Raw genomic sequence first — 14,789 nt, 5'->3', positions numbered from 1 at the left:
CAGGTTTTGGAACAACATATGCTGCCATCTAAGCGCCGTCTTTTTCATGGACGCCCCTGCTTATTTCAGCAAGACAATGCCAAGCCACATTCAGCACGTGTTACAACAGCGTGGCTTCGTAAAAAAAGAATGCGGGTACTTTCCTGGCCCGCCTGCAGTCCAGACCCGTCTCTCATCATGGCTGCAAGCTCCCATCCCTCCAGGACTTGTTCTCCTCCAGGACCAGGAGGCGTGTGGGTCGGATCACAGCTGACTCTTCTCACCCTGGACACAAACTATTCTCCCCTCTCCCCTCAGGCAGGAGACTACGGTCCATCCAGACCCACACCTCCCGCCACCTGAACAGTTTTTTCCCCTCGGCCATCAGGCAAATGAACAATAACTCCTAACAGTAGCTCTTTGAATTCATTGAATTCCTTCTAAGTCTATAACATTATCTGATAGCTCAGTTACAGCTCTTTTTATTACCAAATATGTGTTATATGTGTTTTATGTTGCACGATTGCACCAAGAAAAATTCCTAGTTTGTGAACCCGTTCTCAAACAATGGCAATAAAACTATTCTGATTCTGATTCTGATTCATCGAAAATGTGTGGCGCATTATGAAGCGTAAAATACGACAGCGGAGACCCCGGACGGTTGAACGACTGAAGCTCTACATAAAACAAGAATGGGAAAGAATTCCACTTTCAAAGCTTCAACAATTAGTTTCCTCAGTTCCCAATCGTTTATTGAGTGTTGTTAAAAGAAAAGGTGATGTAACACAGTGGTGAACATGCCCTTTCCCAACTACTTTGCCACGTGTTGCAGCCATGAAATTCTAAGTTAATTATTATTTGCAAAAAAAAAAAAAGTTTATGAGTTTGAACATCAAATATCTTGTCTTTGTAATGCATTCAATTGAATATGGGTTGAAAAGGATTTGCAAATCATTTTATTCCGTTTATATTTACATCTAACACAATTTGCCAACTCATATGGAAACGGGGTTTGTACATGCTGCCGCTAGCTGACATCATACGCAAATACGGTGTTAGCTTTCACTGTTATGCTGATGACACCCAACTCTACATGCCCCTAAAGCTGACCAACACGCCAGATTGTAGTCAGCTGGAGGCGTGTCTTAATGAAATTAAACAATGGATGTCCGCGGTCCCCTCCAAGGTTTCTCATTGTCATCCCATTGAGTTGAGTTTTTTCTTGCCCTGATGTGGGATCTGAGCCGAGGATATCGTTGTGGCTTGTGCAGCCCTTTGAGACACTCGTGATTTAGGGATTTAGATAAATAAACTTTGATTGACTTTGATTGATAAAAATCCATCCGTCATGTCTTTCATAATGTGAACGAAAGGCATAATTCCCCAAAAAAGTGTAGTTCCCCTTTAAAAGTCTTGTCTAGGTAATCTTTGTAACTTATTTGTTGCTACGTATTACTTTATTATTAGTTTTTGATCACATTTAAATTGTTTCTTGTTTATCGCCCTGGACAAAAAACCCTTGAAAATCCAGGGGAGAAGGTGTAAATCTCGCACCAGGCCGTACCCATATCCGCAGCAGGTCTCCAAGGATGAGGCACAAAGTCCTGGTGGCACTATTTCTGGAGCAGAACTACGATGCCGTGTTTACGGGCTACGAGAAGCTGCTGCACTCTGAGAACTACGTCACCAAGAGGCAGTCTCTAAAGCTTTTGGGCGAGCTGCTGTTGGACCGACACAACTTCACGGTGATGACACTCTACAAAACTCTGTGTGGTTTTTTAGTTCCTGTCATGTGCTCTTATTTTGCTATAGCAATATATTCACTTCCTCTTTCCATGCGCAGGCATCCACCTGAAAAACCTGAGCCCGGTTGCCAATCAGGCTCTGATTTAGTCCGGCGGTGTCTGTCTGACATTGTTCATTGTTTCTGCGTACTGCTACGCCTAATTTGTCTGCAAAAGAAGTTCCGCGGCCTGTGCACTTTGTTTAGCTTTTGCTCAGTGTTATCACTCCCTTGTGAGTGTGTTTATTTGGTTTATTGAATAATATTCTTGTACTCACCTTCTGTCTCCCGTCTGCTACAGTTTGGGTCACGCTGCTTAAGCTGCATTACAGCAATGCTGACATCTAGCACTTTGAGTTTCCAGAAATGGAAAATGCAATACAAATAAAATTGTATTATAGCGCTAATGCTATGTTTGCTTTCTGAGACTTTTGACTTGTTAGCAGATGATTTTGTTAATTTCAGGAAATACCTGAATGTGTATCTGCAAATTTGTGTTGCACACTAACTAACATGCAGAAGTGTTCTGTCAGGTCTTGATAATTGACAGGAACTTGGTGAGGTATGGCCATGGTGATTACAAGGTGTAGACGTCTGCAATGTATCAGCAGTATGCTGATTGGCGGTAAAAAAGGTAATTAATTCTATGCAGGAGAGAGGAGTTTGATGTTTAGAAATGCTTGGGGAAATATAGCTACTATAGACGCTACCGCACTATTTGGCCATGAAAGAAGCTTCACAACTGAAATGTAAACGGCAACATTACGAATACGCTACTAAGGAATGTAAACCTGGAATGCTGCTACTGCCCACTAAATCAGGCGTGGGCAAACTATGACCAGTTAACTTTTCAATCTGAACCACTCAACAATTCTTAAAATTGTTTTCATTAAAGACTAAAGCTATTCCCAACAAATGTTTATTTCAATGCCATTTTTACCTAACTTAAGTTTTAAACCATTTGCAGTTTCTGAAAGCTGTAATTTAGTAGGGAGTTGACTAATGTCACAGCTTCTCCCAGAAGACAAGGCTTTGATATAAAACGGTGTGGGAGTTTGTTTACACCAGGAGTCACCAACGCGGTGCCCGCGGGCACCAGGTCGCCTGTAAGGACCAGATGAGTCGCCTGCTGGCCTGTTCTAAAAATAGCTCAAATAGCAGCACTAATTACCAGTGAGCTGCCTCTATTTTTTAAATTGTATTTATTTACTAGTGTGACAGTCCTAACTGTCGTGCGGGTTCTCAGGACCATCCAGGGAAGACATTGTCGTGAGACGGTTTAGACTTCTTTATTATTTCAATCACAGAGTCTTTTGCGTGCTTTTCAGCAGCTGCCTTGTTTCTCACGTGAGCACACGAATGGTTTCCTCCCGTCCGCCGTCTTTCCCCGTCTCCTCCCTTGATGTTCACCTCTCTCACCCTTTTATACGGTCCAAGAGGGTGATTGCACTGTTCACAGCTGCGCGCTCCACGCACCTTATGCTGATTGCGGCGTCGCTCCCAGCGCAGCCACCTTGCCGCTCGCTCGTCCCCGCCTCATCGCCGCCATCTTGGAGCGGGCGCCGTCGGTCCGCCGGCCCCGCCTCCCCACAACTAGCAAGCTGGTCTCGCTTTGCTCGACATTTTTAATTCTAAGAGAGACAAAACTCAAATAGAATTTGAAAATCCAAGAAAATATTTTAAAGACTTGGTCTTCACTTGTTTAAATAAATTCATTTATTTTTTTACTTTGCTTCTTATAACTTTCAGAAAGACAATTTTAGAGAAAAAATACAACCTTAAAAATGATTTTAGGATTTTTAAACACATATACCTTTTTACCTTTTAAATTCCTTCCTCTTCTTTCCTGACAATTTAAATCAATGTTCAAGTAAATTTATTTTTTTTATTTTAAAGAATAATAAATAAATTGTAATTGAATTCTTCATTTTAGCTTCTGTTTTTTCGACAAAGAATATTTGTGAAATATTTCTTCAAACTTATTATGATTAAAATTCAAATAAAAATTTTGGCAAATCTAGAAAATCTGTAGAATCAAATTAAAATCTTATTTCAAAGTATTTTGAATTTCTGTTAAAAATTTTGATCTGGAAAATCTAGAAGAAATAATGGTTTGTCTTTGTTAGAAATATAGCTTGGTCCAATTTGTTATACATTCTAACAAAGTGCAGGTTGGATTTTAACCTATTTAAAACATGTCATCAAAATTCTAAAATTAATCTTAATCAGGAAAAATTACTAATGATGTTCCATAAATTATTTTTTTTATTTTTATTTTATTTTACATGACTTATTATTTGTACAAACATGGTGCAAAGTAATTGATGATTTGTTAAAAAAAATGTTAGTGGCTAGCTAGTTAAAATGGGATATTGTGATTTCACAAGACTGTCTTAGAAGTGATCATTTGAAAATGTTCAATTTGAAAAATGTGCACTTAGATAAAAATATAAAAATAAAGTGTTGCATATTGATATTTATCTGTTTCTATATATATTTAATGCGAGAAATCATTAAGATAATCAGTGTTTCCACAAAGATAAATATCATTAATTATTAATAATAACATAGAGTTAAAGGTAAATTGAGCAAATTGGCTATTTCTGGCAATTTATTTAAATGTGTATCAAACTGGTAGCCCTTCGCATTAATCAGTACCCAAGAAGTAGCTCTTGGTTTCAAAAAGGTTGGTGACCCCTGGTTTACACGTTACAGCAGTGTTTTTCAACCACTGTGCTGCGTGAAATACAGTCTTGTGTGCCGTGGGAGATTATCTAGTTTCACCTATTTGGGTTAAAAATATTTTTTGCCAATCAGTAATTATAGTCTGCAAATGATGTGTTGTGGTTGAGTGTCGGTGCTGTCTAGAGCTCGGCAGAGTAACCGTGTAATACTCTTCCATATCAGTAGGTGGCAGCCGGTAGCTATTTGATTTGTAGATGTCGGAAACAGCGGGAGGCAGTATGCAGGTAAAAAGGTGTCTAATGCTTAAACCAAAAATAAACAAAAGGTGAGTGCCCCTAAGAAAAGGCATTGAAGTTTAGGGAAGGCTATGCAGAATGAAATTGAAACTGACCTGGCTACAAAGTAAACAAAAAGAGAATACTGGACGACAGCAAAGACTTACTGTGGAGCAAAGACGCCGTCCACAATGTACATCCGAACAGGACATGACAATCAACAATGTCCCCACAAAGAAGGATAAAAAAACCTGAAATATTCTTGATTGCTAAACAAAGTAGATGCGGGAAATATCGCTCAAAGGAAGACATGAAACTGCTGCAGGAAAATACCAAAAAAAGAGAAAAAGCCACCAAAATAGGAGCGCAAGACAAGAACTAAAACACCGCACACAGGAAAAACAGCAACAAACTCCAAATAAGTCAGGGCGTGATGTGACAGGTGGTGACAGTGCACCTACTTTGAGACAAGAGCTATAGTGATGCATGCTTGGTTATGGTTTAAAGTCATATCCAACAATTGCGACAACGACTCTTTGTCTACCGAGTTTCGTTTTTTAATGATTTCTGCTGGTGGTGTGCCTCTGGATTTTTTCAACGCAAAAAATGTGCCTTGGCTCAAAAAAGGTTGAAAAACACTGCGTTACAAGATACCTGTGTGACTAAACGGACAGAAAAGCTAGATTTATATGACAAAGTTCAGTAGAAAAATATTTTTTTTAAGACATTTTGGTATTTCTTACCATATTTTTGTGTTTCGCCTTGTTGCTGCATTTTTGTTTTTTTGTTTGATTGGTGTTAAGGCCTTCCGCCTGTGTGCAGCTGGGATCGGCTCCAGCACCCCCGCCACCCCATAAGGGACAAGCGGTAGAAAATGGATGGATGGATGGATGGATGGATGGACGGTGTTAAGGAGGTAAACAACACAGCTGGTTGAAGGAAGGAGGAAATAATCCCTAGCCACTAAGTAGAAAAGATCATTAACTATTTTACCGTTGTAGTTTAACGTTCACTATTTACTGTTCTTCACGAAAGATAAATATTTAATATTAAATACAACATTACTTCTTCCTAATAAATATTGGCCTACTTTTTTCAACCAATGTCATGTGAAACATTACATTAATATTGATGTAATTCCTTTATTTTACTCAAACAGTCTTGCTTTTATCGCGAAAAAAAATAGATACTGGCCTAGAGTTCTGATACTCTGTTCAGTGTACTATGAGCTTCCCGCCAGAAGCTCCATTCTCTTGTGCTGCTAAAATTAAGGAAGCGAAACCAAAAGAAGCCAGTTTCATGGGACAATTCCCAAAAATCTTCTACCTAGACCAGGGGTCGGCAACCTTTACCACTCAAAGAGCCATTTTGGCAAGTTACACACATTAAAGAAAGTAATGGGAGCCACAAAAATGTTTTTAAAATTTAAAATGAAAAACACCGCATACAAAAGCTTACATGCTTTGTGCTATGTTAACCAGGGGTCTCAGACACACGCACCGGCACACACTTTAATGTGGGAATTTGATGTTAGTGCAGCCCGCGAGTTTTGGATGAATGTCGCTTGCGTCACACTTGCCAATCCTCTCATTTTTCCCGGGAGATTCCCGAATATCAGAGTGTGATGACACTGCATTTGGCGCCCTCTACAGTCTGCCCAATCAGTGTACCTGCTCGGCCACAAGTGGAATGCAGCTTTAGCTTGCTCACGTAAGAGACAGCAAGGCTACTAACTCAGCAGCCACACATCTTACACTGACGGTACCAATACCCAGAATCCCATGCAGCCCTAACTCTTCCGCTCAACCAACCACGAAGAGGGGGGGGGGGGGGTTGATGTGTGGGGGGATTTGGTGGTAGCGGGGTGTATAATGTAGACCGGAAGAGTTAGGGCTGCATGGGATTCTGGGTAATGGTTGTGTTGTGTTTATGTTGTGTTACAGTGGGATGTTCTCCAGAAATGTGTTTTTCATTCTTTTTTGGTGTGGGTTCACAGTGTGGCGCATATTTGTAACGTTACAATGTTGAAGTTGTTTGATACGGCTACCGTCAGTGTAAGCTGTGTGGCTGATGAGTAAGTATGCTTTGCTGTCTCCTGTGTGAGCAAGTAATAACGGCATGCAACATGTGGCTGGCCTGGCACGCTGTAAGTAAATACTATAGAGGACAATTACTGCAGTGCAATTAGGGCACGCCCTTTATATAGTAATTAGAGTGTTAATAGGAATATTTATTCCTGGGAGTAGTCTATGAGAGGCACTGACATCCATAAGTCTCCTGGGAAAATTGAGGGGGTCGGCATGCATGTAGCTGAGCCGCATCAGAGTGGTCAAGGAGCCGCATGCGGCTCCGGAGCCGCGGGTTGCCGACCCCTGACCTAGACCATACATACTAGAGCGCAATTGGTGTTTCACCGCTGTGTTAGGACATTTTTTGACACATTTGGTATATCAAACATGCTACAATCTATCACATTTAGATTAATAGACTGTACAGTAGTAACAAAAAGTTAGGGGATCATACCATCAAATTGGTGCCATGTGCTTGTAGTAACTCTCTTAACATGCATGTCCTTTTTTCCAAATCTAAATCTGATCATACACATTTTGAACAACTCCAAATGTGTTGGCCCATCTTTAATTTTTAACAAGGTTCCTAAGCTTCAGATGACTCTTTTGAGTAACAGTCAGAACCGAAAGTAACTGGTGTGAGTTTTAAGCATAAAGTACATGACATTTATGCAAATAGGAACTTGACTCTAAGCACATTATAGTGATTCAGCAAAATGTGTTCATAAATAAAATCCAAAAAATAATGGCGGTAACCACTGCTGGGATTTTAACCCCCAAGTCATAGTTGAAGTATGATGGAATATACAGAAAAACATAAATTCTTAACACAACCTGCAGAGGATGTGAATGATGCAACTTCCTGTGAACCATGTGACTCATACAGTAGGTGTATTTTTATGTATTTACCTTAAGGAATTTCTTATTTAGAGTTCCTCCTTTTCAAACTTTGTTTTGACTTGTCTCTTACCTCTGCAGCCCTTGAATTTATTTTAATTAATATTGTGGAATTTTAGGAATGTTAGGATAACGGGACATTCAATCCAGATACACCAGTCGATTGTAAATTTGAATTAAATAGTGTTTAGTGTTGTAAAAATAAAGTATAATTGTAAAACAAGTAATGCATATGTAAAAAGTACTTACATGATTATAGTTCATGGTAAAAAAAAAAACATATTTTGAGAAGCGGAGACAGTGTAGAAGGAAGGTCAAATTAATCTTTGGCATTCTCAAGCCAGCTGGTAGACAGAGTCTCCCCAACGTGTCCTGGGTCTCCCCCGTCGCCTCCTACCGGTCGGACGTGCCCTAAACAATTCCCCAATGAAGCGTTGAACCACCTCACCTGGCTCCTCTCAATGTGGAGGAGCAGTGGCTTTACTCTGTGCTCCTCCCGAATGACAAGGCTTTGAAATTGTAATAAATGTGCAATTGGATCAGCTTTGGTAAAAATATTTTATTGTTAATTCATCCTGTATTTATAAATTTTATTTCATGGGGATGCAAATAGCACTGATTTGGTGTTTATTCAGGATGAAGCTAAAATGCACTATTTACTCTGTAGGTGAATTTAATGTATTATTCTGTGAATTTTTAATTTTACATATCCCACTGTTGAATGTTCACTATGTGTGCACAACCAGCTGTTCTCTAATAAAAGAACTGACCATCAAAATTCATAACTCTTAACATCACATTAATAGTGAAGTGAATTATATTTATATAGCGCTTTTCTCTAGTGACTCAAAGTGCTTTTACATAGTGAAACTCAATATCTAAGTTACATATAAACCAGTGTGGGTGGCACTGGGAGCAGGTGGGTAAAGGGTCTTGCCCAAGGACACAATGGCAGAAGTGGGTATCGAACCTGGAACCCTCTAATTGCTGGCACGGCCACTCTACCAACCGAGCTATACCGCTAATAAGTAGTGTAATCTCCGCTACCTGAACTTTTGTGATTTAGGACAGGTGACAAAGAAAATTAGTGTAGATTTTTTTTTTTTTTAATGTGTCGAGGGCCAATACGTTAAATATCAGCGGGCAAAAAATGGCCATATTTTGGAAACCTTGTTTTAGAGTAAGTCTAGAAATGGTGTTTATATTGATGGCTCAGTGGGACAAGTTGCTAAAAGTGTTTGAAAAGACTTGATTGAAAGGAGGATATACATGAATCAAACAATTAGCTCCTCCTCGACAGAAAGTGAAGGTTGTCAAGCGCAGAAAGCCGGAAGTAACATTGGTTGCAGTGAGAGGAAGAACAAGTCAAGTTAGTGCTGTCATCAAAAGCAGACTTAATCACGGGAAGTGTTGGAAATACATCAGCAGCTGAACATCACAGACGACATTAAACTTAAATGTAATCACGCGAAGTGTTGGATAAATACATCAGCAGCTGAACATCACAGACGACATCAAAAGTCTTACAAGCATCAAAACAACGTCGAGGGAGTTCGCAGCAGTTGCAGCTCGTATAACGGATCTCTCCTCAGGCTCTTATCATGGAACATGTAAGTTGGCACTTGATTCCGATCTTCATCATCTATAATCTAATTTTTTCCCACATTTTGCTGTCAGCGTGTATAAAAAACTAAAATGAGTTGTGACGTAAGTACCAAAGTTTGGCTACAGTGAGGCAATTCTCAGGATGATTAAATTCATTATAAATAATTACGTTAATTGTAATTCAATGTTCATCCATGTCCATACTGCTTGTCCCTATTTATTTAAAATAAGGGGAATGTATTGCACACAACAACAAAAAACATTTATTCATGTAAATGTTCCAGATTGGAGCCACGCTTCCGTCTGTAATGTAGACACTCGGCTGAGGAAGGGCGGGTCGATCCAAATATCGACAGTTTCGATGCCAAGTTGAGTAGCAGTATGGGATCGATAATTGCATCCCTACTAACTTTTCTTCCGTTTACAGTACTTTAGTTTGACGAATATCTGTGTTTTTTAATATTCATTTCATTTGTATCTATTTTTGTTATTCATGATTTCATATCCCTTGATGAAACGAATCAACAAGATGTTTATTTAGGTTGTAATGCTTCATTTTGGAAACGAATCAAGAAGATGTTTATTTAGGTTTTAATGCTTCATTTTGGAATGATAATTTGATATATTTTTAATCCCATCTCCAAACAAGCTATTATTGTAATGATCTGGACCATAGGCGCCGATCCCGTGGGTGCTTCGGGGCCCAAGCGTCCACGGACCATGTCGAGCACCCACGTGGGATTGATGGTAACTTTCAATCTTCAAAATAATTTTTGAAAAATCAATGTTGTTGTAGTTAATTTTGTGGCGAGTTTGGTCCGTTTTACAAAATAATAATGCCACAAATCATATGGGATATTAACTTCGCTGAACGTCTCATTTTATTTTTTTATACACACACACCGAGCACCAACTGGTAGAAATGTAGATCGGCGCCTATGATCTGGACAACATTCAGATTTTTTAAGGTCTGCTTCTGTGGATGTGCAATAAGTAGGGGTTAGTGATACTGCAAATGTTATCGATCCGAAACAAAGTACATACAGGGCCAATATTTTTTAGCCTTGAAACTTTTCAATGTTCTTCAATGCTTTTGTATTTTTTTTTCCTTTAATTTGTTGATCATGATTGTAATCATAATAAAACACACAATATTTTATTATCAACAACTGTGTTTCACCCGTGTGCAATCTCTGTGAGGTGGGGCATGTAATAACGTAATTATCAATTTGGCCAATACAAATATAAAAAGTGAATAAAACCAAATGATAAGCAAAACAAAAATGTTTATAACTATAAAAAAAAGTATTTTAGTTTTTTTTTACATCACAAACAAGACGCAGCTGCTTGCACTCGCAAGCAGCTAACCAGTGCTTGTTGAGTAGAGCAATACGTACTTTTATTTCAAAATACCCAGAAGTCTCCACTAGGTTTGTCGTTAGTTGCTTTAAAAATATATATATATTCTGCTTTCTCTCCACAAGAGAGTTCATCCGAGAAGGTGCAGAGTCAACCAAAGGCCATATACCAGACATAGGCCAGCTCGGAAGAGCTCGCGACTGGAAAATGGCGGTGGATCTCAATCAAAAGCTCTGCTTCCCTTCAGAGATAGCCAGATCAAACCTCAGACCAAACCTTGTGCTCTGGTCCTCCTCACTGCATATCGTGTACATAATAGAACTCACGGTTCCCTGGGAGGCCGCTGTGGAGGAGGCATTTGAACGCAAAAGCCTTAAGTACACCGAACTGGCAGCTGATGCTGAGCAGAATGAATGGAAAGCCAAGGTCTGCCCAGTAGAACTTGGCTGCAGAGGTTTTGTGGGCCGGACAACCATCAGGCTGCTTAAGGACATTGGAGTTCGAGGCCAAACCCTGCGAAACACCATCAAAGCCCTCTCAGGAGCAGCAGAGACAGCCAGTCGGTGGCTGTGGGTGAAGAGGAGAGACACCATCTGGAGCTCTAGTAAGACCTGCATCATATAATGGTTAAAAGCAGAGGGGGGCTCACCTGGGACGCCAGGTGTTGCAGATGAGCCCTCTGGAGGTGTCGTGGGCCTATCATTAAAACACCGGGGAAGGAGGGTGCCCACCTGATGACCCCAATGAAGCTGTCAACCATCCCCCCATCTCCTCTGTCCCCCATTTTGCAATCCCACCCAACTAGGTCCAACACCATAACAACACCTTTGAAGCAGCTCCGAAGGAGGTAGCCTACTGTTACCACTCTACTCAGGTTATTTTGTATCATGGGATTGTTCCATTACATTACTCATTAAATATAGATTTAAGATAAGATTTTAGCAAGATAACATTGTCACTAAGTTGGCAACACCAATCTCTCCTCCTCCATTTTATTGTCTGGCAAATCAGGTTATAACAATGTTTTTATGAGTAAGGGCCCAGACATATATATTTATTTTATCATAAAGACTTTTACTATTAAAAAGGCAACAATACAACAATATCAATAGAATAATACAATGGTTATATTTTATTTAATACAATTGTTTGAGCAAAATCAAGTCAATGGTAGATAGATTTATTGTCATTGTAAAAAGAACATTACAACAAAATTGTAAACCCAGTTTGAATCAGTTCCTCTGGATATTGTGTGCATGTAACAATAATGCATTACAAAAATTATTAAGGTGCAGTAAGTATATTAATAATCCAATATCAACAACACTGATATTTGTGCTGGTTTGACAATAAAGTTTCTTGAATCCTTGAATGTGTTAAAAAGAAACAGAAGAGAAGTGATTTCATGACGCTAATACGATCTCGTACTGATTCTACCATTGATATCGATGCCATCGATTTTTGGATGTATCCGCCCACCCCTCGTGTGCATTGAGGAAGCCAGTTTACTAGAAAAGGGAAGTACACAAATACCATACACTGGACTGTTAAACCACATAAAACTTTTTGTAAACCTAACTTTTAAAGAAAGGAGACTTTCAAGCGTGAATCAGTCAAAAGCACCAACAATAAAACTTCAGAGTCTGCCTCTTACCAAGCAGTTTTTTTCAAAACCCATGGCCCTTTTCTGAAAATGGTGTCATCTCATGTCCTCAACTTTTCACCACATCCTGCTGACCGCATATGTCACGTGCTACAATGCCACCATTGTATGACGCACAAAACGTTAGCACCGTCTCATCGCCTTGTGGATGACAAGATGATTAGACCATGGCTTCACAATGTTTGCTGTGTCTTCCTGTGAAATTGTTTGACATCAGAAATCATGATTGAACATGTTTTCATTTTTACTGTGTGTTAGCCACCTACAGTAAAGGTTAGCAGGCCCACTCAGACTAACTTTGTTGTTTTTTTGTTCAACTTAAAACAGTTTTCACACACACATTTACAAGCATTTTGGAGTACCGTACATAAGCAAAGTTAAGTAGTGTATTTTTGTAGCACCAAGGGGTGTAATAGTCCACCATAGATTTGGTACATTCTGGGTAGAGCAAGTAAACAAATTATGCAAGTAGCCTACCTTTTGAACATTTTTTTTTAGATGAAACTACAACAACTACAAACTGCTGGAGTTATTCTGCAACAAATTACATTCTAGAATTGAAAACAACAACTATACAAATTAAAAACATTAATCCAAACTTTATCCAGTGAGAGCTGCAGGATGTGGGCCTACTCTTATACAATGTGTACAGTAAAGATACTAAAAGCAATCCCATTTAAGTAAATATATGCTAAACCCATCCATCCATTTTCTACCGCTTGTCCCTCTAAATATCTTAGCTTTGCTGACAAAGTAAATTAGTGTAATACGTTATACTACATCTCAATAATAATTATTTTGTGTTTATACTGTAAACACTATACAAAAATAGAGTGAAGCATGAATTTATACCTGACCTTCCAAACAACCTTTCCCATCTCAAGTAACTAAAAGTCAACACATCAAGTCAAAACACACACGCCACACAGTGTAACCTGCTCACTGAACTATGTAGACATTATAAAAAGAAAACACTTAACAATCAAAAATTACACCAAAGTTGGTATGGTGTCTTATGCCATTACAAAGCATGATGGGTAATATGCAAAACACTCCACACTTTCCCATGTTTGGTGCATTTTAGCTGTTTGATGTTTCTGTTTGATTGGAAAAGGTTAAGGAGGTTGTCAGGGAAGTAAACAATGTAGGAGTCCAACTTTCACATACTCTTAATATTGAATGTTTTTCATAATTTTTTCCGTACGGACGCTGCGGCTACTAGCTCTATGTATTGGTCGATTTTAGTCTGTCTTGTATGTGTGCTGCTCTATGAATGTGATTGTGTAAATGATCTCAGTAGGATAGGATACACTTTATTTATCCCACAATGGGGAAATTATGTTTTTGCAGTGCAGATTCAAAGATTCCACAAAAAGATAAACTAAAAACATGTGAAAACAAGAGAGAAACATTAAAGAACACAAAGGACATTAAAAAATTAAAAGAGCACAGAGCTGATGCAACCAACTGGGCACTTTAGCACTTTTAAAAATGAGCAATACATAATATATATTGCGCACATTCAATTGAACTATGCATAGAGATACAACAAAATAAAAGCACCATCTTAACACCCACCTACACTGTGGTGACCTCTGCGGTGCTCCACGCCACCGACTGCCGGGGTGGAGGTAGCACGACCAAAGACAGGAACACACTTAACGGAGCAACCAAGAGAGCCGACTCCATCTTAGGCTGGCCACGAGCTCCATCCAGGGAGACCCAAGCCGATACGTCCTCATCCAGCCAGAGCTCTGTTGGACTGTAGAAAGAGGTTCCGCAGCCTCCGTAGCAGATCTGTAACAGCTTCTTCCCTCAGGCCGTAAGACTCTTGAACGCATCATAATAATCCCCTCAATTCCCCCCAAAAATGGATTAACTCGCTGGAATATAAAGAATATTGTCTTTATATTGGATGTATATGGATGGATGTTATATCATACATCCATAAACGTGGATGCAAATGCAAAAGTGCAATATATTTATCTGTACAGTAATCTATTTATTTATATCTGCACCTTATTGCTTTTTTATCCTGCACTACCATGAGCTAATGCAACAAACTTTCGTTCTTATCTGTACTGTACAGTTCAAATTTGAATGACAATAAAAAGGAAGTCTAAGTCTATCAACATCAGATCCGGGGTCCACAAAACAGACAAACTGAAACTATGGTTGGCAAGAAACAACAGGCTTCGGGACAGCTGTGCGATTATCATCACAGAATGGTGGCGACACCCTGACATAGCTGTTCAGCTAACAGGCCACAGCCTGCACCGCTTTAATAGCTACGGGGTGCCCAATGTAGACATTCCGTCACACTTTTCTAGCGGATAAACTTCTCACATTTAGCTAACTTTTCTCACATGTAATTCCACAGTAAGAAAGATGTAGGCGTGTTGTGCACTGAGAGGCAGAGATGTGGGCGAGAGGTCTGCGATTGGTGGAAAATTGGCATTCTTCAATATTCATCT

The 14,789-nt window shown here is 39.4% G+C and overlaps 1 protein-coding gene across 2 annotated transcripts in view; it reads left to right on the top strand.

The window, feature by feature from the left end:
* Positions 1-2,124, top strand: part of LOC133636270 (ribonuclease P protein subunit p29-like) — a 44,809-nt gene extending 42,685 nt beyond the window's left edge. The window contains exons 7-8 of one of the 2 annotated variants that reach the window (XR_009822208.1): positions 1,511-1,724; positions 1,823-2,111. Coding sequence is in view for 1 of the 2 variants with exons in the window: in XM_062030139.1 (XP_061886123.1) it covers positions 1,511-1,524 (14 nt within the window). In the remaining variant the exon portion in view is untranslated. Of the gene's footprint in view, positions 1-1,510 lie in introns of both variants that reach the window. The other variant, XM_062030139.1, reaches the window with a different exon arrangement.
* The last annotated feature ends 12,665 nt before the right edge of the window (positions 2,125-14,789 follow it).

The sequence above is a fragment of the Entelurus aequoreus genome, linkage group LG02 (genome assembly GCF_033978785.1).
Source record: "Entelurus aequoreus isolate RoL-2023_Sb linkage group LG02, RoL_Eaeq_v1.1, whole genome shotgun sequence".
NCBI classification, from domain to species: domain Eukaryota; kingdom Metazoa; phylum Chordata; class Actinopteri; order Syngnathiformes; family Syngnathidae; genus Entelurus; species Entelurus aequoreus.
This window is presented reverse-complemented; position numbering and strand designations above follow the sequence as displayed.